This window comes from Geospiza fortis, unplaced genomic scaffold, assembly GCF_000277835.1.
Source record: "Geospiza fortis unplaced genomic scaffold, GeoFor_1.0 scaffold55, whole genome shotgun sequence".
NCBI classification, from domain to species: Eukaryota; Metazoa; Chordata; class Aves; order Passeriformes; family Thraupidae; genus Geospiza; species Geospiza fortis.
The window spans coordinates 10,083,033-10,104,300 of NW_005054308.1; the positions used below are offsets into that span (position 1 = coordinate 10,083,033).

A 21,268-nucleotide genomic window follows, 5' to 3' on the forward strand; every position below is an offset into this window, starting at 1 on the left:
TTCAGCCAAACATTGTTTCAGCCCCATTTACAGACATTCTCCAGTTCCCTGATCTCTTTCCAGACCTGCTGGGAATGCTGGGCTGTGGAGATTCATGGACATTGACCTCTTAACTAATAAGCTTCCTGCAATCTGTGCCTAAAATTGGAGGTGAGGGATTGCAGTGTTACTGCCCAGCATTCCGTCCCAATATTCCCTGAGCACCCAGCAAGCACAGCAGCGTTTCACCAGCTCCCTGTGCTCCTCACCCCAGCTCTTGGCTTTTTTTGGTGCAGACAGGAGGGATTCAGGGAGCAGTGGTTTTGTAAGTAAGCTGGTTTTAGCTCAAACTGCCAAGGAAATGGGTATTTTCACTTTCTCCCTGCTCCTGTCCCTACCTTTTGTCCTTCTGTTGGCATGAGCATCAGCCAAGGCAGGGAACCAATCCAGCTGGAAACTGTCTGCTTGTCTTTTCCCTTTCTGCTGGGTTAGTTTTCAGAAGGATCAGATTCCTAATCTGGCAGATCGCTCGAGAGCTGATTTTGGCACCGGAGAGAACACATGACCCAACAGCAGGGACTGAGATCAGCTGAAACCAAGCCTAAACCCACACCCACAGAGAACACCCATGGCCCACCCTGTGCCCACCCAGGCAAAGATCCTCGGCCTGCTCAGGAGGCTCTTTCCACGCTCCTGTTCAGCTTCCAGAGGGGAACAGGCATTTTTGGGTAATGCTGAGCCGTGACCTCCCCTCCCTACCTGCTCCACCTGCACATCCCTTGCCACTGCTCTGCTGCCTTTCAGAAAAAGCCCAGGGCTCCACTCCAGCCTTCCAGAGCACCTTCCTTTAAGCAGCACCATGCCACTAGGCAGGGATTTCTGTGCTCATGGCCACCTGTGTGTTTACCACAGCCATGTGTAAATTGTGCTTGTGCACGCCCTGGGCAGGTGCACGCAAGCACAGAGCTAAAAATCCCCAAAATATTCTGGTTCCCACAGGCTGAAGGAATGGGCTGTGCTGCTGTGAGCCATTACTACCAAGCACAGGGTGTTTCTATGGCTACACCTTGCCTGGATTTCACTGCTGCTTTCAGCAGCACATTCACCCTGTCTGTCTGTCTGTCTCTCCCTCGCACACACAAACCAAACATCCCTTCTCTCCTCACTCCAAATAACACCTCTGCTCTTCCTCCCACACACAGCTAAAAATTTAATGTGGCTGTTTCTTGGGACCCAGCAGAAGAGGGGGCAAAGATCCTGATCCAAACTGCCCCAAATGCCAGCAATCCCACAGCAATCTCCTGAGCCTCCAGCCTCAGTAACAGCAAAGCTGTTGGACATATCAACTGGAGATCTCTCAGATTCCTTAGGAAGGCACAGAACCAAGAGCAGGCAGACCCCTGAGCTGCTCCCAGAAATCTGGAGAACTGGCCTGGCAAGGGGGAATAAATAAGAAAATCTCTCCCAGGGAAGGCTGGAATCAGGAGCCACGTGCAGAGGGGTCAGCAGTCCCCTGGCCCCAAGGTGACTCGTGGAAATGAAGATCTGGGCTGGATGCTGGGGGAAATGCTAATGGCTGGGAGCAGCTCATGTCAAGCTGAATAAATCCCCAGCTCTCCTTTCTGAAACACAATGGCACATGAATGACTAAGCAATTCTGATAACAATTCAAAAGACAAATGTCAGCTTGCTTTGATTAAACATTACTTGTGGAGCTGTTTCAGGGCAGCTAAAGACACATCAGCCTGTCTGTCTCACCCCAGCCCTCCCAGCCAGGGCAGAGACACATTTATTTCACAACAACTACAACTGATTTTTTTTTTCCCAATGCAATTGTAGCTCCTGTAACATCTGAACTAAGTCTAGATTTATGCAAGGAGTGCTGGGAAAATAAAAAAAAAAGGCAAAATAGCCTCTGTCTGTTTTAAGACACGAGTTGCACTTCTCCCTTGCTCCATCAGTTATCCCTTAGCACAGTAATAACATGGTCCAGTTTGGAGATACAGGTGGAGCAGAGCCATGTCATTACCACATTTCCACATATATTCTTGAGTATTTGCAGTACTGAAATAAAACTCCTCTAGCACGGGGTTAGTCCAGAAAAACATTTCAGTTTAGGAATGTGGCTGAAACATGCACCAATGCTTCCACATGCTGCAGCTCTAACCCATTTTTAATTATTTCTATCTGTGCTTTAGGTCAGCCCTTTACAGAACAACAGCCCCTCCTTTCATTTTTGCAGGGCACATTTAGGTGAACATTTCTTTTGCCCTTGTGGAGCTTGTACCTTGCCAAGCCCCCAAAGCCAGGTCTGAGTGCTGAGAGGAAGAACCTCAGCCTCACAGCCAGGCTGCTCCCCTTGTCTCCAGTCAGTTGTGAAATGAGCTGCTCAGCCCTGCATCCATAATGGGCACTGCAGTGCAGATGGCAAAAGCACAGTCACAACTCTGCTGTGCCTCTGCCAAGAGCCCTGGGTGATGCAGCAGAGCAGCTCAGGGAAGTGAGGAGGGCAAGAGAGGCTGCTCCTCCTGAGGCATCTTCACCTTCCTGTCCATGCAAGAGGCTCTTTGGTGTAGCAATAACAGAACGATGGCCAGAAGATCCTGAGTGAAATCCTCTGCACTACAGGCTGTGGGACTGAGGATCCCACCCGGTAGGGCTGAGGATCCCACCCTGTGGGGGTTGAGGACCCCACTCTGTGGGATTGAGGATCCCACCCTATAGGGTTGAGGATTCCACCCTGTAGGGCTGAGGATCCCACCCTGTGGGATTGAGGATCTCACCCTGAAGGATTGAGGATCCCACCCTGGGATCAGTGCCAGGCTGTGTTTCAGTGATGCTCATTGCCTTGGAGCTGGGAGAACACAAGAATCTCCCAGCCCTCTGCTGCACAGATCTCTCGGTCACTAAAAGGAAAATAGATCCTTCTAAATGTCCTCAGTCAGCACCAGTCCCAGGGGCCTCATTACTGCCCTTGACCTCAGTCTAGGACACTGAGTGATAATGCTATTTCTCTAATTTCACTCTCAACTGAGTCCCTTGGCCGCTTTCCTTTCTCCTGGGCTGGAAACGAGCCTGTGGAAGCAACCTGCCCTTGTACAGGGTAAATCTGTGAACTTGGGCTATTCCCTGAGTTGACAATTGGCAGATGCTGCATCCTGTAGGCAGAGGCCTCAGAGGAGACATCTACACCAAGAACACACAAAAATTCACAGGGACAAGGACCACACGTTTGTATATGGGTGTATTTGGTGGGTATACATAGCAAATAACTAAAAGTCAGGAGAGTCCTGCTTGCCCCTGGCTGCAAAGGGGAATTCTCAGCTGATCTTGTGCAGCTCCCATTGGAGAGCACAAAGCCACTGGCAAAATCACCAGGTTGGCCCTTGCAGCTCTGCTGTTTTCAGTACTCTTTGAGAGTTCCCTCTGATTTGCTTTATTAGAGAAACCTACTCGAAGGGATTTGTGTGCACGCTCAGCTTGATTTGTGAACTCCAGCAGGAGGGGCAGCCAGTAAAATTAATGAGGTTCTGGGCAAATGATTGCCCATGCAGACCCACAGACATAAAGCATTAACTGACTGTCTAATTAACAAAGGCCACGTGCCCGATTAAGCATGCAAACGCTGCTGCTGCTGCACACACATTGACACACATTAATGTCTCAGTGAGGATACATTTGCAAGTGTCTGCTTGGCACGATGATGGAGCACGCAGCCTGCTTCCATAAACACTTGTCAGGATGCAGGATATACATCCATGCAATAATCTGCTGCCCGTTTTCTGTAACGAGCACAAATTCCTTCTGGGAAGCAGCACAGCAGGTCCCCAGGCCCATGCAGGCACTGCCTAAAAGCCACGGGGCAAACCAAGGACAAAGTGGCCTTGGGAGAAAAGTTTGAGCTGCTTTTCAGAGGTTTTGTCATGCAAGTGAAGGGTGTTACAGTGGCTGTGCTGGGTGATAAGGGGTCAGGGGCACACGGCCCTGTTCCTCACCCTGCTGTGTCCTTATCACACAACACCCTCTAGGTCCTCATCTCCTCCCTGATTAAAGCTCAGGGTTTGTTTGTGGGGTTTTTTAAATTAATCACCATAATTATTATTTTTTTTAAACGAGAAAAACTGTCTAAAACATCCAACAGAGGAGGCAGAAACAGCAATGTGTAGGAGGGGGTTGCAGTACAGGATACCTGCTCTCCATCAGCTCACATAACTCATTTAATGCTGCCAGATCACATAATTCTGGGACATGGATATGAGCTGGGGAGGCCAAGAAGGCAAAATTCTGGAAAGCTCCTGGCAATTTCTGGTGCCAGAGGAGAAATTTTTGGCACCAGTTGCTGTTGTGGAGCAGGGTGAGACCAGCAGCTGACCCACAAAGGGAATTCCTGGGAATGCCAGGGAGGGCAGGGGAGCAGTGGAGGGTCCTGCTCTGTGATGGGATTGAACTCCCCCCAAATCCTGCCCTGTGTCCCCTCTCTGCTCCCAGCACACAGAGCCCTGGCACTTGCTGAGGGCTGGAGCTGAGGGTGTCCCTCAAGCCCAGGCTCAGCCCCACTGCCCCTAAATTCTCAGAAATTCCCATTTCTGCAGGGATGCAGGGAGGCCAGGGGGGGCTGTTAGAATAACTGGTTATGCCTGTGATGTGTTTCCTTGCTGCTGGAAGGTTTCCAAAGGCATTTCAGGTGCTGATGAGACCTTCCAGCACATCCATTTAGAGTCTGCAGTTTCCCTTCCTTCCTGCATTATTTACCACACAATCCCAAGCTCCTTAAAAGACTGTTTCAAGCTATTTTCTGAATCATCCTTCCCTCCCTTCGCTGCTTCATGTAATAATCTCTCCCAAATCTATTTTGGGAGTGGCATTTTGCAGCAGAGCCTTGTTTTGTTTGCTTTTTTTTCCCCCCAACTGTTCTGTTGCAGATGCAGAAAGTTGGTTTGTTATTGGGGAGTTGCAAGGACAGGGCTTGCAGATCCTGTGTCCTGAGGCTTTGCCTCGCTCCACTGTCCTCTCTGGAGTGGGGATGTGGAGGCTCAGAATGACAAGAGCAAGGCTATGCCCATTAATTTGCTCCTGCAGAGCTGTTCCTGGTGATCAGAGCTGCAGGCAAGGGCTTTTTGCAGAGCTGTGCGAGGATGGCAACTCATACTGATTTCTCAGAGCAAGGTCCCCGATAAAGGTTTGGATTCCTGAATTATTCTGGTATTGTGCAGGGCATCTCAGCAACCTGGTGAAAAGGAGAGTGGACATTGCCAGGAGCTGGGTTACAGAACAAAAACAACACAAGAGGGGGTCTATTTTGAGCTGGACAAACTGGAAAAACTGGAAACCTTTTCTCAGAAACAACCAGAAATCTTGAAAAATACCTCAGACCTTATCCTGGAACCAAAGACACATTTTGCATCAGAGAGGCTACACTTAAATTTGCTCCCTCAACTCAGTTTCTCAGCCACCCAACATTCATATTAGATTAATATTTGCATTCAGCTGCCCTGCTCTTACCCTGAGAGCATCTGACAGGGCAGTGACTGCACTTCCACACCACAGGTTCAAAGCCAAAGTGCTGCCCTTGTCTCAGCAGCTTTTGGCCAAGTTCAGTGCAGTCCTCAGCCTTGAAGCATAATTGCCCAACTACAGCAGTGACTCTGGTCTCCAAAGGCCAAAAGGAGAGAGGGAGAAAGGAGGGAGGTGGGAGGAGAGCTGAGAATTGCACATTTCAGATGTGGGATGCAGCTATTTCTTTTTGGAGGCCTATTTCTGGAAAACTGGACAGCTAAAACAAGAAAGCAAATCTGAAATGAAAGATCGCACTAGAAAGCACACACACCCAGACACCAGGGCAGGCAAGAGCTGGGGGACCTGTGTAATCACAGCTATAATGATTCTATAATTTCACATCCAAACATAATTAGTTGAGGTACGTTCTTTGACAGCTAGAGATTTGCAAAATTAGGGTCAAGCAGGTTCATCTTTTTAATTGTTCTCATTTCCCCCCTCTGTGCTGTTTCTTGTCGCTTTAGAGGCTCCTCCCTGGGCTATGGGGATTTTGGAAGGAATTCTGAATGAGTTAGAGACGGGACTTCTGAGTTTTTAGATTATTCTTCTTATCTTCTACATAGGCAGGAAGGGTGAGCTGGGCTCACATCTTTACTGCATAGCTCAGAAGGTCACAAGACCCCTACTTACAAGACCTTTTAAGGGTTTATTGACTAATAAAACACTGCCAACAAGGATATTTATGGTTTTGATCTAATCTTTAAATATTGCATCTTATGGATTCATGTTACAGTGTAAGCTTTCTCAGTTAATTATGTTGTGACACACAAACCTACAGCACTGCATTCTAAACTCCTTGTTTACCTTTGTAACTACTTTTTTTTAATATATATCTTAAACTCTAAAACTTTAAACTTTCTTCCTCTTAATTTAACTGCTTTAAACTATAAATTTACATTATTGCTTCTAGCACCAAAGTTTGGAAGCTTTTTCTAAGGTTTCAGATCAAATCTTGTATTTAACTCCAAGCTTTGGCTTACAGGCTCAAAGTTCTGAGAATTCCCTGTATTTCAGATTCCAGCACTGGGCCAAATGCATCTCTGGGGTAACCTCTTTTTAAAAAAGTCCCCTCCCAGATCTGGTCCTTTGTACCCTGGGAGCAGCATGGCAGCAAAGAGCTCTGCCTGCCTGACTGGCCCATCTCACCCTGGCACAGAAGGACTTTGTGTGCAGCTTGCCAGCCCTAAGAACCCAATTCCCTGGGGAAGAAAAAATAGAAATCCAACTGTAGGCTGCCCTCTGCTTCTTACCTTATTGCTGTCAGCAGCAGCAGCAGAGAGAAAGAACCAGCCTAATTCCAGCAAGATTGGTGCCTGCAGTTTTGGGTGGCAGCAGGGTGTGCAAGGGGTTCTTGGGATGTGCAGCCAGATATTGCTTCAAGTGACAGCTTTCCACTTTTACACACACTCAGTGTTCCCAAACCAGACACATGGAGCTCCTGAATGAATACAGAGGTTCCTGTTTGCTCATTTTAAACTCTGCATTAAGCAGCATTCCCCAATATCTGCAACTGCACCAATTATTGATAAAATCAGCTCTCAGACTCCAAGTTTCTGTCTCAGCCTGATGCAGGGATCACTGAGGAGACAGACCTAGAAATCTTCACCCCAAGAGCAAAATTCTCTGCATTTTAACAATGGGAAACATAAATACTGCAGGAAGTACTGGAAAAAACAGCACCTTGTTACTGCAGAAAGACAAAAATACTTTAAAATGCAAATTATCTTTATGTATTTTTGAACTGGAATATATCCTCACCTTCAAATCCACCCTCCCTCCCTCCTCCCCGAGCTTCAGCAGGGATTAATAGTCCTGTATGCCAAGAGAGTTCAAACACTATTTTTAATCACATCTTACAAGCACGCTGTCCCAAATGCTTCGCATGACAAAGCAACCGAGGGAGCGAAATGAGAGAGAACCGCGATTCGTGCCTCGGATCCAGAGCCCTCTCAGGAAAGGGGGATCTCAAAAGGCACAGAGGCAATGGGGCTGGAGCAGAGCCTGACAAGGTGGAGAGAGAGAAGGGAATGTTTGCTGGGACGGGTGAAGCTGCAGGAGCTCAGGCTGGGGCAGAGGGAGGGCACTCAAGGACACTGCCAAGCTGGTGCTGAACTTTCTGTTCCCGCTGCCTGTTTTGGAGAGAGTCCTGGGGATGCCTCCCCTTGGGAATTTGCCTGCTGGAGGAGGTTCCAGAGCTGCCCACTGCAGGGTGACAGTGGCACATAGGCATGCTGTGACACCACAGCTTTATATGGCCCTGCCAGGTCCTGCTGGGGCAGAGCACTGGGGTTTGCAGGGTTTACAGCTCCAGGGAGCCTCAGTGGCCCTCTGGAGAGCCCACTCAACACATTTGAACTCTATTTCTACGTCTGTTCCGTGTGTTGCTCAACTCTGTTCCACTCTGCTAACTGCCTTTGCAGATGGATAAAGCTCAGCCAAAAAAGAGGCCTCATATGCTTCACCCAAATCTGTTCAGGGATCCCAGAGGTCATTACAAAAGTGAGTAAATAGTAAATATGAACATCCTCCCTTTCAAGGCAGCATGTGCAGTCAGTGTCAGACCTGGGAAACTTCCCTGGCTCCAGCATTAAGGTGGTGTGGGCAGGCTGGAGCAGAGGGGAAGTGGAAGCCCAGGTTTGGGCGACCCTGTGGTGCTGCAGACTTCCCCAAGCACTGAACCAGGGCTGGGACAGGCTTAGAAATGTGCACTGAGGGTCCACGAGGCCCAGCCACAGGTGAGTAATAGAAATGGAAATGGTTTGCCTCCCATCAAACCCAGTTAATCAGATTTTCAACATTTTAACCCTGACAGTCCCTAACACCAAGTCACCACCCACATGTGTTTGTCACCTTTGCCATGGCAGCACAGGGAAAGCTCCTGGTTTGCAGCCTCAGTGCTCCCATCCAGGAGCTCTGCCTTTCTCCTCATGTTCCCAAATTCCATGGGAACCTTTGAGGGATGGATCCAGGCTCAGCACCTCCTGCAGCTCTCTCTGTGTGCTGGGGCCTGTCCTCCATGCAGGAGGGGTTTTTGCCGTGGTCATTTTCCAGAAAGGAGCTAAAAGCAGTGAGCCTGTTCCTTGGGAAAGGGCAGGAGGTGTCTCTGCAGTCAGCCAGCAGTGACCTGAGCTGGGGAGGACGGAGAGGAGGACAATGACACTTCTGTGCTGCTTGTCACCTGACCAGAAACAAGCTGGCATTAACCTCACCCCTACGTGGGACAGACACGAATGCCAGGACACAGAAATGGTGAGGGCTGTTTACAGTGGAAATGTCAGAGCATCTCAGCCCTGCTGGATGCACAAAGGGCTGCTGCTCCCACCCCAGCACAAACCCAACCCTGCACAGGGCTTCTGACCCTTCTCCCCCTGCACCACGCATGGTCCATCAGCAAACCCTGCTCCTCAGCCTCCCTAAACTCTCCTAAATTGATAAATCTGCCTCTAAGTAAAGGCCACTGAGAAGGTGTTAGGCTGAGGGAGAAGGATTTGGAGAGCCCTGTGCTCAGAGAAGCAACCTGTGCTGGATCCTAATTAAAGCATTTCCTGGGCACCCTCACAGTAATTATTATATAAGAAGCACTTTCATGTGGGATTAAGTTCCTGCATCCTTTGTACTCCACAGACAAAGTACAGGGCAGGCAAGGAAACGGAGGAGCTTTAGAACTGTCTCATGTTCACACACATGACTGCCATTGCTGCTCAGCTCTCAACTTGCACAAAACCTGAAGGCAGAATTCCCCACACACCCAATTCTTCCATGAACTCCTCAATGCAAGGAATGCAGGATTGGGCACCACCACTCAGGGCCAGTGTCCTTCCCCTGCTCTCTGCCTGCTGGGGACCCAGGAAAGGCTCAGCCTGAAACCTGGGGCTGCACTGCAGCAGATCCTGTTGCTGATGAAAACAGGCTGCACACACTGCTTTGTTTTTGCAGGGTTGCTAGGGAGCACTGTTACTATTATTGATTTTTCTAAGGCCTCTGAACCACTTATCAAAACAAGTTATTCCACACGCAGCACAAGGAACGAAGCCTGGTTCCCTGCAGCTCTGTGCCCTCCATCCCTGAACTTTAATTCCCAGGGCAATGGCCTCTCCCTGTCCCAAAGCCAGGATCTCCCTCCCTCCCACATCTCCCTCGTGCTTGGCAGAGCAAGAGGGAGCAGAAGCAAGAGCTGGGTCACCACTCCAAACTTGTTTATTGGCTGGCTGGGAGCTACAAACAGTGGCTGATTTCTAAATTTGGCCTATTTCACTCTCACTAGGGGATTAATGCTGGATTTGCTCTGCTATCCAGTCACCAGTTTGCATAAAATCTGTAAGAACTCGTTCTCTCTGCGATTTGATGAATTTAGCTGAAAATTGGCCAAAAGCTTTTTCTGGGAGGGAAAGGAGGCAGTGGATGGGCAGGAGGTCAAGCTGCACAGTGTGGAAATCAGGCTGGAAGCACAGACAGTAAGGAACTACCTCAATTTTGCAACCAAATACAGAGGGAAAAACCCAGAACACCTCATTAAGTCCCAGACACTCAGTATCACATTTGTACTGCCTCCGATAATGGTTCTTCTGACACCAACTATTTACTGACCTCACCTTGGGTCTGGCAAGTGTGGCTGTCAGAACACTGATGTGATGAATATTCACACAGCAGGGTGGTGCAATTTTCATGACATAGTTACCATTGAAATACCAAGGTCCAGAGTGCAAAAGCAAAGGGGAAAGGCCTGAGAAACCCAAGCCTTGGAGCTGGCCACTTGCTAATGGCAGCTTTGCACCTTTTCTACCAGACAGCAGAGATAAGTAGCCTTCAGTTTCAGAGTTCTTCTGTTAAAGGACCTTTTTTGGGAAAAATTTCTCATGGTTGCTAACAAACATTGAGCTGCACCAGCCTTAGCAACACAGGGAGAGCGTAGGTGTGAGGCACCTGTGAGCACACAGCTCCTGTGTCTGTGTGTGTGTGTCTGTGTGTCCTGACAAGAATTCCTGCCCAGGATCTGCTCCTCTGGGCACCTCAGCAGTGTGAGTCAGTGTGGAAGGCAGCACTCCAAGAGAACCAATCTCACACTGCAGAGGTGGGCAGGGACCTCTGGACATCATTGTCCAGGGAAGGCCACCCACAGCCAGGTGTCCAAAACCATGGCCAGGGAGCTGCTCAGTATCTCCAAGGATGCAGAGTCTTCAAACTCTTTGGAAAACTTGTTCCAGTGCTTTACAATGTTCAGACAGGCCCTTTTGTGGTTTATTGGGAGTTCATTCCTTCTGTTCCTGCCAGTGGGCACCGCAGCAGAGAGCCTGGCTCTGTCCTCATCACAGCCTCCCTTCAGCCATTGGCACAAAGCAAAATGGAACAGAATCACTGAGCCCTCCCAGCCCATCAAGCCCAAGCTGTGCCCCATCCCCACCTTGTCCCCAGCCCAGAGCACCGAGTGCCACCTCCAGCCCTTCTTTGGGCACTGCAGGGATGGGGATCCAACCCTCCCTGGGCAGTTCCAGTGCCTGAGCTCCCTTTCCATGGGGAAATCCCTGCTGTGCCCACCCTGAGCCTGCCCTGGCCCAGCCTGAGGCCGTTCCCTCTCATCTTGGATGCCCACCTGGCTGTCCCCTCCTGTCAGGAGCTGTGCAGACCCAGAAGGGTCCCCTGAGCCTCCTTTTCTCCAGGCTGAGCCCCTTTCCAGCTCCCTCAATGATGAGATCCCCTCTGAGCCTCCTTTTTCCACACAGAACAATCTCAGGTCTCAGCTTCGCCTCACAGCAGAGATGCTCCAGTCCTTCAATCATCTTGGTGACCCCTCACTGCACTCTCTCCAGCAGCTCCACATTTCCCTGGTCCTGGGGAGCCCAGGACTGACCACAAGACCCCAGACATGCTTAGGAGCACAATCCAGAGCTCCTAACAACTGTCAAGGGGGACAACACCACCAGCAGACATAGGAATTGGGTTTTGTGGGTTTTTCCTAAATCTGGAGACTCTGTTCTCCTTGCCTTCCTGCTCTGATGTGACACTGGGATGGACAGCCTCAGGTGAGCAGGAAATTGGTGACAAGGAAAAGGAACCAGGGCCTGGAAATGCCCTGACCCTACAGAGCAGGGCTGTGCACCATTCCAGGCTCTCCAGGCAGGCAAGGACACAGCAACAGCTCCCAGATCAGAATCTCAAAGAGGTCTTCAAACATTGCTGCTCATCAACAAGGAGAAGAGTTTCATCTCGTGTGAACAGCTCGCTCCCCAGAGTCCCACCACATTCAGCAGGGCTCTGTTTATACTGAGGAAGGTTTTTTATTGACTCTTTTCTCTCAAATAATTGATAAGCTCCTCCTGCTGCCCCACTTTGATCAGCCTCTACCCCAGTTGTGCCCAAGGTCTGGTCTAGTTCCAGCCCATCTCATTATCTCGAGCACCAGGAGCAGGTGGTGTTTACAGGACTTGGATTTGTGCACAAAGAACACAAATCTGGAGGCCACACTGAGAAACAAAATGCATTCAGAACAAACACAGCTGGATTTCTTTATACATCCCTTTGCTGTATTCCTATCTCATTTATTTTTCCTTCTGTTTTCCCTTTCTTGTTGTCTTTTCCCCTCTGAAGGATGGGGTTAGCATCCACTGAAATCAGGGAAGAAACTTCCACAGCTTTGGAACCTTTCAAGCCTTCTGCCCTCTTCTCCCTGGGCAGAAAAATCACCTCAGTGAGTGTTCAAGTATGGGGAGATCATTAAACCAGAGAACAAAATAAAGACCACGAGAAATTCTGGGCCCATCTCCCTGATCAAATTCAGACTTTTTTCCCCAAGGCTAAAAAGGTGAGGATTGTGCTATGCCAGGATGGATTCAGGGAGTTGTAGAGAGTGAGAAGATCCCCCCTGAGCCCCCTTTTCTCCAGGCTGAGCCTCTTTCCCAGCTCCCTCAGCTGCTCCTCCTGACTCCTGATTCAGAGTTCATTCCTGATTTCAGAGGTTGAAGCTCCCCCTTTCACAGACACTCACAGTTCACGAATCCCTCCTGTCAAGGCTCCAGCTGTGGCAGACCTCAGAGAAGAAGGGACCAAGAGAGAAGGGACCAGATGCCAAGAGGGAAGGAATTATTTTTGTAACATTTCAGGTATCTAACCTTGACAAAAAATGTCCTTAGTTGTAGAAAGCCACACAATGTATGTTTGAAATGAAAGGGTTTTAGCAATGATGCAGCAGAGGTCCCTCCACACCCCATCCAGACCCAAAGCCTGAACTTAAACCCAGTTCTGCTTCCCAGTTGCTGCCAGGATCTGCCAAGCTTTCCATTCAGCCATGCCCAGCTTGGAACTGTGCTGAGCACTGGGGGAAGCTGCAATGGAACAAAATGGACTACAAGGTTGTCGGACTTATTTTTCACTCCTTACATTAACTAATTAGCTTTCTTCCTCATTAAAGTCCCTTCAAGCATATCAATTACCCAGCTCTGATGGCAGGGACGCTCCAATAGCCCTCAGTGCAATCAGATGAGCTGGAACTCAGCAGAGCAGACCAACAGGGTGCAGGGTTGGGTTACCCATGTGTCAGCAAAAGGGCATTATTCTCCTGACCTCCCTCTTGCAACAGGAGCTGAATGGTGGCCTGGAGAGGGCAGAGGAAATGCCAGCAAAACAGCACAATAAGCATCTCCCAAGGAGCTGCAAGGGGAAACCAGAGCTGGGACAAAAGGCCAGAGAAATGTCCAAGTGTTGGTCTAAAATTAGGACAGCCCAAAACTTGGCCTCAGTCTTCTTTTGTTTCTATCTGATGGGAGTGGCTTTGCAATTCGTGTCTTGGTTGGAACAATTCTACCTCTCCCCTGTAGGAAAATGGTGAAGAGAAGGGCTGTGCCCTGCTCTCAGCAGCTGTGCCCAGCTCTCACCCACACCAGACATGTTTATCCCAGCAGCTCAGCACAGCAGGTTTCCCTAGGAAAATTCCAGATTCGTTTGTTTTTCCAAACCACTCTGTCACAGCAACATCTCATTGCTGCCCTCCTGTCAAACCCAGGACATTCCTCTGGCTGCCCTGGGTGATTTGAGACCCTGGCAGGGGCTCAGAGACCTTGGCATGGAGTCAAAACCACCTGTGCCTTCCATTTTAGCCCATGGAAACAATTACCAACGTTGTGTGAGGATTTACAAGCCACAAGAGTTCAAGCAGAATGATAGTGAATTTGTCACAGGGTGAAAAAGTAGAATTTTGGGGTTTTAGAATGGGGGTTCAAGAGACAAGATGGAGGAATCTGGGAGTGTCCTGTCCTTCTCCTTCTTCTTGTCCTCCATCTTCTGCTGTGATGGTGACACTTCTGGATTGGTTTAGAGACAGACTGTCTAACACAGGTGATAGGTATTGGAAAATTATTGTAAAGCACACGTAGTTCTTAGTATAAAAAGTTAACACCACCCCAGGGGCAGGGGCTGTGCTACAACCCGACCTGCTGGACACATCTCAGCAGGACAGACAGACAACGTATTAGATAAGAGAAAATAAACAGCCTTGAAAAGCAGAACCAACGAATCTCAACTTCTTCTTCAGTCATGGAAAAAGAGACTTTCTGATACCTCAGGGGTCATCTCAACCACAGAAACCCGAGACCCTCCTGCTTTACCTGCTCCTGGCATTGCCCTGCCCCTGAGCTGGCTGCTCCCCACCTGCCAGAGGCTGTCCCATCCCCCCAGTGCCAACGTGGGCACCAACAAAACCCATGAGCAGCAGTGACACCCAATCTGCTGTGCCCAAAGCCCACGCTCAGAGGCTGCACTGCTCCTGCAGCTGAACACTGAAAAGCACCCAGACAATAAGAATGCATTAAACTTTTATCTCCAGTGCTCCAGCTACAATAAGCAATCAAAGAAATTGCCACTCTCCCAGGGCTCCCGATTGCCTAAAGGAAACCAACTTTTGTCTGGGTGTGGGGATGTGTGAGAGAGAGGAAAGATGGATAAAAGGAGCTCAAATACCAGCTGCAGTGTTTGGCTACTTTGCATTAGGCAAATGATGAGCACTGAGCACAGCACAAAGCTCAGGCAAAGGCAGCTTTATGCACTCACACACAGGGAAGAAGAAATAAGACATTTTTCACTCCAAAGATTTCATGGTCAAGCCCAGTTTTTGGGCTGTTTTGGTTTTTTTTCCCTTCAAATGTGAGCTTTATAAGAGACAATTACCAGCCTAAAATTCCTCCTGAAGACACACTGTGAAAAAATCCCTTTGCACAAGGATGTTTATTCCATGATCCAAATTTTTGGGGTCTGGATGCAGGTGCAGCTCACCTTTCCATGAGTGGCAGCAATAGCAGGATTATCAAACCACGTTATAATTTCTAAAACTACAACAAAGTGATTAAAAAGCTCTCATAAGACTTACACATGTTCCTTTTCACTTTACTCTCTGGCCATTTAATGATGTGGAAATTTTATTTCTCATGAAATATCCACAAACTGGCCACTTTCCTCATGAAATATGCATGAATTATAGAATTCCTTATGCTCCTGAGAAAATAAACCACTTTAATCTGAGAAAATTCTCAATTTTATAATGTCAGAATGCTTTCTTTTTCTTTTTTGACTCAGAAACAGGGTGGTTTCAGAAAAGGTGGTGATTGGCATGAACCAGCCTTTTCATGTGAAAGGAAAAACTGTTAAAAAATAAAAATAGATTTAAAAAAATACCACAAAAAAACCCTACCATGAGCTGATATAGATAATTTCAAAACAAGTCTTTGTTTTTCAAACATTGTCTTCTTGTTTATTTTCCCACAATCCTTTAAGGGGCAAAAATCCCTGGTAAGAAATCATAGTATTGAAAAAACTTTGTTTTCAATCCACTTTGTTTCTTGGTTTCCCATTTCTCTGTGGATGTTTTCCCTGTCCTGCAGATAAATCCATGTGAGTAGGAACAAGGTATTTGCTCCAGAAACTATAACACAGATTTTCTCCATTTAATTTTAATGCAGCTCTAGGAAAAAACTGAAATTCCCCCATGTGCACGATTGTCTCACTTACAACAGCACCTCTCAGCAAAGGATCTGCACGAGCTTTACCAAGGAGAAGTGTTATGATTTACAGTCTGTTAAAAATACACTTTACAGCATGTTAAAAATAACCTTTTTGAGAAGTCCTTGATGTTCAAAGCATGGCTGGATAGAGCTCTGAGCACCCTGGGACAGTGGGAGGTGTCCCTGCCATGCCATGGGAGGGGACTGGATGGGCTTTAAGGTCCCTTCCAACCCAAACCATTCCATGTGCAATAATTTTTATGCCTCTAGAGCCTTAAACATTTCCAGCTCTGCTGGTATCTGCCCCAGTTTGGGATTTCTGCAGCAGCTTGGGCTGTTTCACACACCTTTCCTTCACATTCTTTCATGGTTTTCCATGAAAAGACATCAAGCTAAAGTCCTTTGACCCCACCCCCAAAATATCAAGGGGATGTTTTAAAATCAGAGGCAGAGAAACATTTCCCTGTGCAAATGGAGCAGCTGTGTGAAAAAGGAGAGTGTCTCCTCCTCAGGGTGGGAAGGGGTGAGGAGGGAAGGACAAACAAGGCTCAGGAAGGAGATTTCAGGAAGAAATGTGCTTTTTTTCCCTGAGAATAAGCAGCATCTTCCTGAGACCCATCATTTTGATTCACTGTTTCACGTGTAAATAATTTACCAGGCTAAAAGGTCAAGAGTTGCAGGTCCTTAGAGAAGGGGAGAAAAGTGCAAGCTGTAAATAAGGGACGAGTAACTTATGTGGAGCATAAAACACGTTGTAGGCACCACATAGATCCACAAATGCACAAAGAAGGAAACCCCAGCTCCACATCCACCACACAGAGGCAGAAATAACCTCTACCCCATGCTGCATCCCCTTGAACTTCACTTGAGAGCAGGAAGCACACTGAATACGATCTTTTGGGATAGAAATTACACTTTTAAATTAGCTCCACGACGCCCAGATGCGCTGCTGATGGATGCATGAAACAGAGGGGCGAAAGAAATTAATTTCCAGCCTCCTTGTTTTCATCTTTTCATCCTCTGATGTCAGGGTAATTGCTCCTGGATGTGACAGAGCAGTCCTTGCCTCTGTGCAGAAGGTGAGGGAACAGCTGCTTTCCTTCCTGACACCAGTGGATTTCCAATCAGCTGTCAGGCACCATCAGATCCCTGAATGCTCCCAGCGTGTCACGCTTTCCTCACACTCACAAACTCCAAATGTGGGGCTGCTCTCCCCAGCTGGAGGCAGGAAAGAGCAAATCTGCACAGATTCAAAGCCAAGGAAGGAATGCTGCAGAGACAAGCAGTGCAAACGAGCAGAGGGCCACTAAGGAGCAGGGGGCGTTATCCTGATATGGATATTCAGGTGGAGAGATCAGGAATAAGCAGCACTTTGTGCCCCACACACTGCTCCTCACAGTGCTTTGTACAGCAGTGCTGCCCTCAATAGTGAGATCTGTGCTATGGAAAATTTCTCAGGCTCAGGCAAGAAAAGTAAATAGTGGGCTTGGAGAAACAGCATTTCATCCAGCAGTTTGCACAGATAGCCCAGGTTTTTTTGGGTTTGCTCCCATCTCTGACACTGCATTCCAGAGCAATCACAAGCTGTTCATTTCCCCAGCAAAAAGCCTGTATTTCCCTGCCCAGAGGGGCAGTTCCTGACTCCATCAGCTCAACTGGCATTTTTCATAAACATTTATAAAACATGTGAAAACTTCAAATGCCAGCAACTCTTCCAAGGGATTATATTACACAGATACACTCCAAGGCTTCATTTGATGATCTAGTTTGGAAAGTTATCCCTTCTGCATATATGGCAATAATGTTTATATTATTTTTACCACATGATTTCAGCCTTTCATAATAATGGAAACAATGATATAAGAATGAACAACTGACATTTCTGTTTGAGGACACAGCATGCATCTCCTCTGAAAGGCTCTGCAGCAGCTTTACAAATACATTTTCCTTTGGTATTTGCAGATACTTGGAGCTCCAAATTGTTTCAGCTACAAGACAGAACCCACCAAAAAAAACAGAGAATAAAACACCATCCTGTGGAGGTGGGCATGTTGAACACAAATTCTGTTTACTTACATCTCTGCTATAACACCAGCCACTTCAATATAATGCATATGCATGCACACGCTCACATATATATATATATTTACATATAAAACAAACCAAAGTATAAATTTCAATGCAGTGTTTCAGAAATAGAGTGATTCAGAAAGCGTGTGGTGTATACAGCATATGCTCCATGGGCAATATGTTGCCCAGCACAAATGGCAAACATGCAGGGAATAGACATTTTCTTCCAGGGCTCTGGAGCCTCCAAAAGGTTGGCAGGCTGGGTGCGTGCTGCACATTCTTTGGGAGAGAATTATGGGCTGGGGAACATTCCTGCAGCTTCCCAACTCTTTCAGTAATTTGCCACCTGCACAGCCAAGCTGTTGGTTATGTAAATCTCCAGGATCTCAAAACTCTGGAGCTGACCCTGATGCACACAGAGCCCCAGGGAACACAGGGGGTGTTTGACTCCTCCAAAGGCTGGAGCAAAGATAAAACACAACTTTGGGGCTGCTGGCACCAAAAGGACCAAACCCAATACACATTTCCTCTGTTTCAGCAGCTCCTGCTCTCTCCTTACCAGCACAGGGCACAGGACCAGGGTTGTGACCCTGAGCCCAGCTCCAAACAGGCTCCCCAGGAGATGGGCACGGCCCTGAGGCTGCCAGAGCTCCAGGAGAGGTTGGATATTGCTCTCAGGGTGGGATTGTTGGGGTGTCTGTGCAGGACCAGGAGTTCCACTGGCTCGTCCCTATGGGACCCTTCCAACTCAGGATATTCTGTGTGAATATTCCACCTGAGCTTCTGCCCTGTGCCAATGCCTGACCATCCTTTGCAGGAAGAAATCTTCATCATGATGATCATGAATCCAACCTTGACTGGATCCCAACAAGAAACAGCACAGGGTTCATGAGATTTTCTGGAATTTTGGCTTTTCCTGCCTCTCCAGCAGCTGCCCTGCTCCTGAGCATCTGAGATGGGCAGGATCGTGCCAAGCCTGGTGCCAGGCCAAACACAGAGGTGGAAATCTGGTCCCCACTGCTGAGGAAGGAACAAACTCCATCTCCACAGAGGATTCACACAGAACACACCCTGCAGCAGGAATTGATTTACACAAACCCAATGAAAATGAGAAGCTGAGGGAACAAGGACTCCAATGAGAGTGAGCACAGGCAGGACTCCACTGCTGCACATTCCACATGGGAATTCTCACCCTGCCAGCTCCACACCCCTTCCAGAACCTTCTGGCTCATGCAGCACCACAGTGTGAGTTTTCAGTGAGAGCTTTAAGGAACAGAAACAAGCACCCATGGAAGCAGATTTCATTCATACCACTTTTTGGGAACAACTTGATTTTGTCAGCCAGTTGCAAGAACCATGAACTCTTTGCAGGCAGCTGTAGCAGAGATGGCTTTTCCCCTGTGATATCAGAATTTCCATGGAAAGAGGTGCTGCTTTACAGCTCTTGTGATTGTGGTGACAGGAGGAGGGTGAAGAAGGGGGGCTGAGAATGGAGGAAATGTGCAATGCAGTGATGACCAACACTGACAAAGAAAGGACTGGCCTCTGGCTCTGATCATCTGTGGCAGAAAGTGTGACTGGAATTCAGGTTTTTCACAAATTGAAATTACAATTAAATACCCACATCTCCCTGATCAGCCACAGGAATGGGGTTCAGGGGGACTGTAACACAGGAAAAGAAGATTAAAAATCATTGATTGTCATAATGATCAAAGCAACTTTCTACACCATTTTTTCCTATTTATTTCACCTGAAATAATCTTTCTCCCTAAGCTTTACAAATTTGCTACCCCTCAGCCAAAGCATTTATCCTACCATGAGAACTGCATCTCCAACACAACAGCAAACAGGCAAAAATTCTCCCTTCCTGAGTCTTCCACTGACCTGAACTGTGGAAACTGCCTGAAGCTTTCCTCGAGGCCACAGATATAGGGAGAGTTCAGAGATCTCATAAATTCTGTACTGAGGATGTGATTCAAGGAGAGGTTCACAGTTGTGCTCCCTGGGGGCCAGCCTGCTTTATCTGAGGCACCACAGTTTAATGCTCTCACTGTGTGCTGTGATGTCGGGCAAAAACACACAGATAAAACAGATTAAACGCTCTGTTTTTCTCTTTCCCCCCTGCTCCAGATCTCAAAACTATTAAACACTGCTTGACCTCTACCACAGCTTGTAAGAGAACCCGTGAACCCTCATTATCTCATAACTACCTGCTTTGCCCCCTGTGTTCTGCCTTGGAGCATCAATTGTGCCACCGTGGGAGAGAGGTCACTGCATCCACCCACAGCAAAAGGCACAGACCTCGCACAGGGACTTGGAGCAGCATTCTGCTCCTGCAGCAGCACCAGCACCGGGGGCAAGGCAGCTCCAGAGCAGCTGGGATCATCCTGGGGATGTTCCAGACCAACCAGGAGCATCCCGGGGATGTTCCGGACCATCCCGTGTACCGGAGGTTGCACAGACGATTTTCCCCTCCTGCATCACAGTCTATTCCAGTAATTTGTTAACTGGGAGAGGATCTTTGCTCGGGGCAGTAAACCCTGGGCTGGATTCTGTGCTGCTGAAGGGTTTTGCCTTTGAGGTCGCTGCCTCTCAGCCTTTCCGCTGGAAGGAGCCAGCTCAGGACAGCAGGGAAATCCCGCCAAATAAATAAATAAATAAATAAATATCCGGCTCCTCCATCGCTCCCTGGCTGCTGCGAGGGTCTCAAGAGAGGAGCCACCCCCTCTGCCTTCGAGGCTAAAATCCATTAATGACGTCCCTGCCAGGGGTGACACGGAGAAGCGATCGGGATGGGGACCGGCATGGGGACCGGGTGCCACCTGCCGGGGCGGCCGCGCTGCTTCCCCCGCTCCGAGCCGGCACCGCGGCCACGGCTCTGCCCCAAGACCAGGCTGTTCAGGGCTTGGAGCAGCTGGGACAGTGGAAGGTGTCCCTGCCATGGCAGGGGTGGCGCTGGATGAGCTCCTGAGGTCCCTCAGCTGTTCTGGGACTCTGTGGTTACATTCCTGCACTGCTTGTCCTCCTGAATTGGGATGGGAATATCCTGTTGGGATGGGAATATCCCATTATTGTGTACCCCATCGCTGGGAAGGGAGCAGACCCAGCGTGTGGGGTTTGTGCCCGGCAGATCCCGGGTGCAATCCGTGTCAGCACACACAGCCCCTGCTGGGGGCAGCCAGGGTCTCAGGATTCCGATAGAAATACTGCACGATCCCACACAAATTGATGTATTTTCTTCGTAATTTACATCATCTCTGCGCTCACTATGGCACAGGAGAGCACACGCAAGTCACAACCTCGCTGTTATCACGGGAGGGGGATCCCTGAGCATCCAGCTGCACACCTGGGGCATGCTGAGGAACACCCGGGCCCTTTGCCCGGCTGAGCCCGTTCCGGGGGGACACGAGGAGCGCTGTGACCGTCCCGGCCGGGCGATCCCAGCACCGCCATCCCCTCACAGCCGCCCGTGGATGTGGGGAGGGTCCTCACTGTCCCGTGAACTACAACTCCCGATATACACCGCGACAGCAACGCGCCCGCATTTCCGCCACTTCGTGGGGCCGCGCCGCGCTTCACCCTGGGATTTGTAGTTCTAAAGGACTACCCAGCGTATAGCATCACTGTTGGGGAGAACTCGCCTCCCCGTGATGCAGCGCGGCGCGGTGACACCATCG

At 48.7% G+C, this 21,268-nt stretch overlaps 1 protein-coding gene across 1 annotated transcript in view; it reads left to right on the plus strand.

Moving 5' to 3' along the window:
• The window catches only part of BOD1 (biorientation of chromosomes in cell division 1), a 55,535-nt gene that overhangs the window by 29,073 nt on the left and 5,194 nt on the right, over positions 1-21,268 (plus strand). Inside the window, exon 2 of the mRNA XM_014312176.1 lies at positions 19,832-19,951. Within this exon, the coding sequence (XP_014167651.1) occupies positions 19,832-19,951 (120 nt within the window). The remainder of the gene's footprint in view (positions 1-19,831; positions 19,952-21,268) is intronic.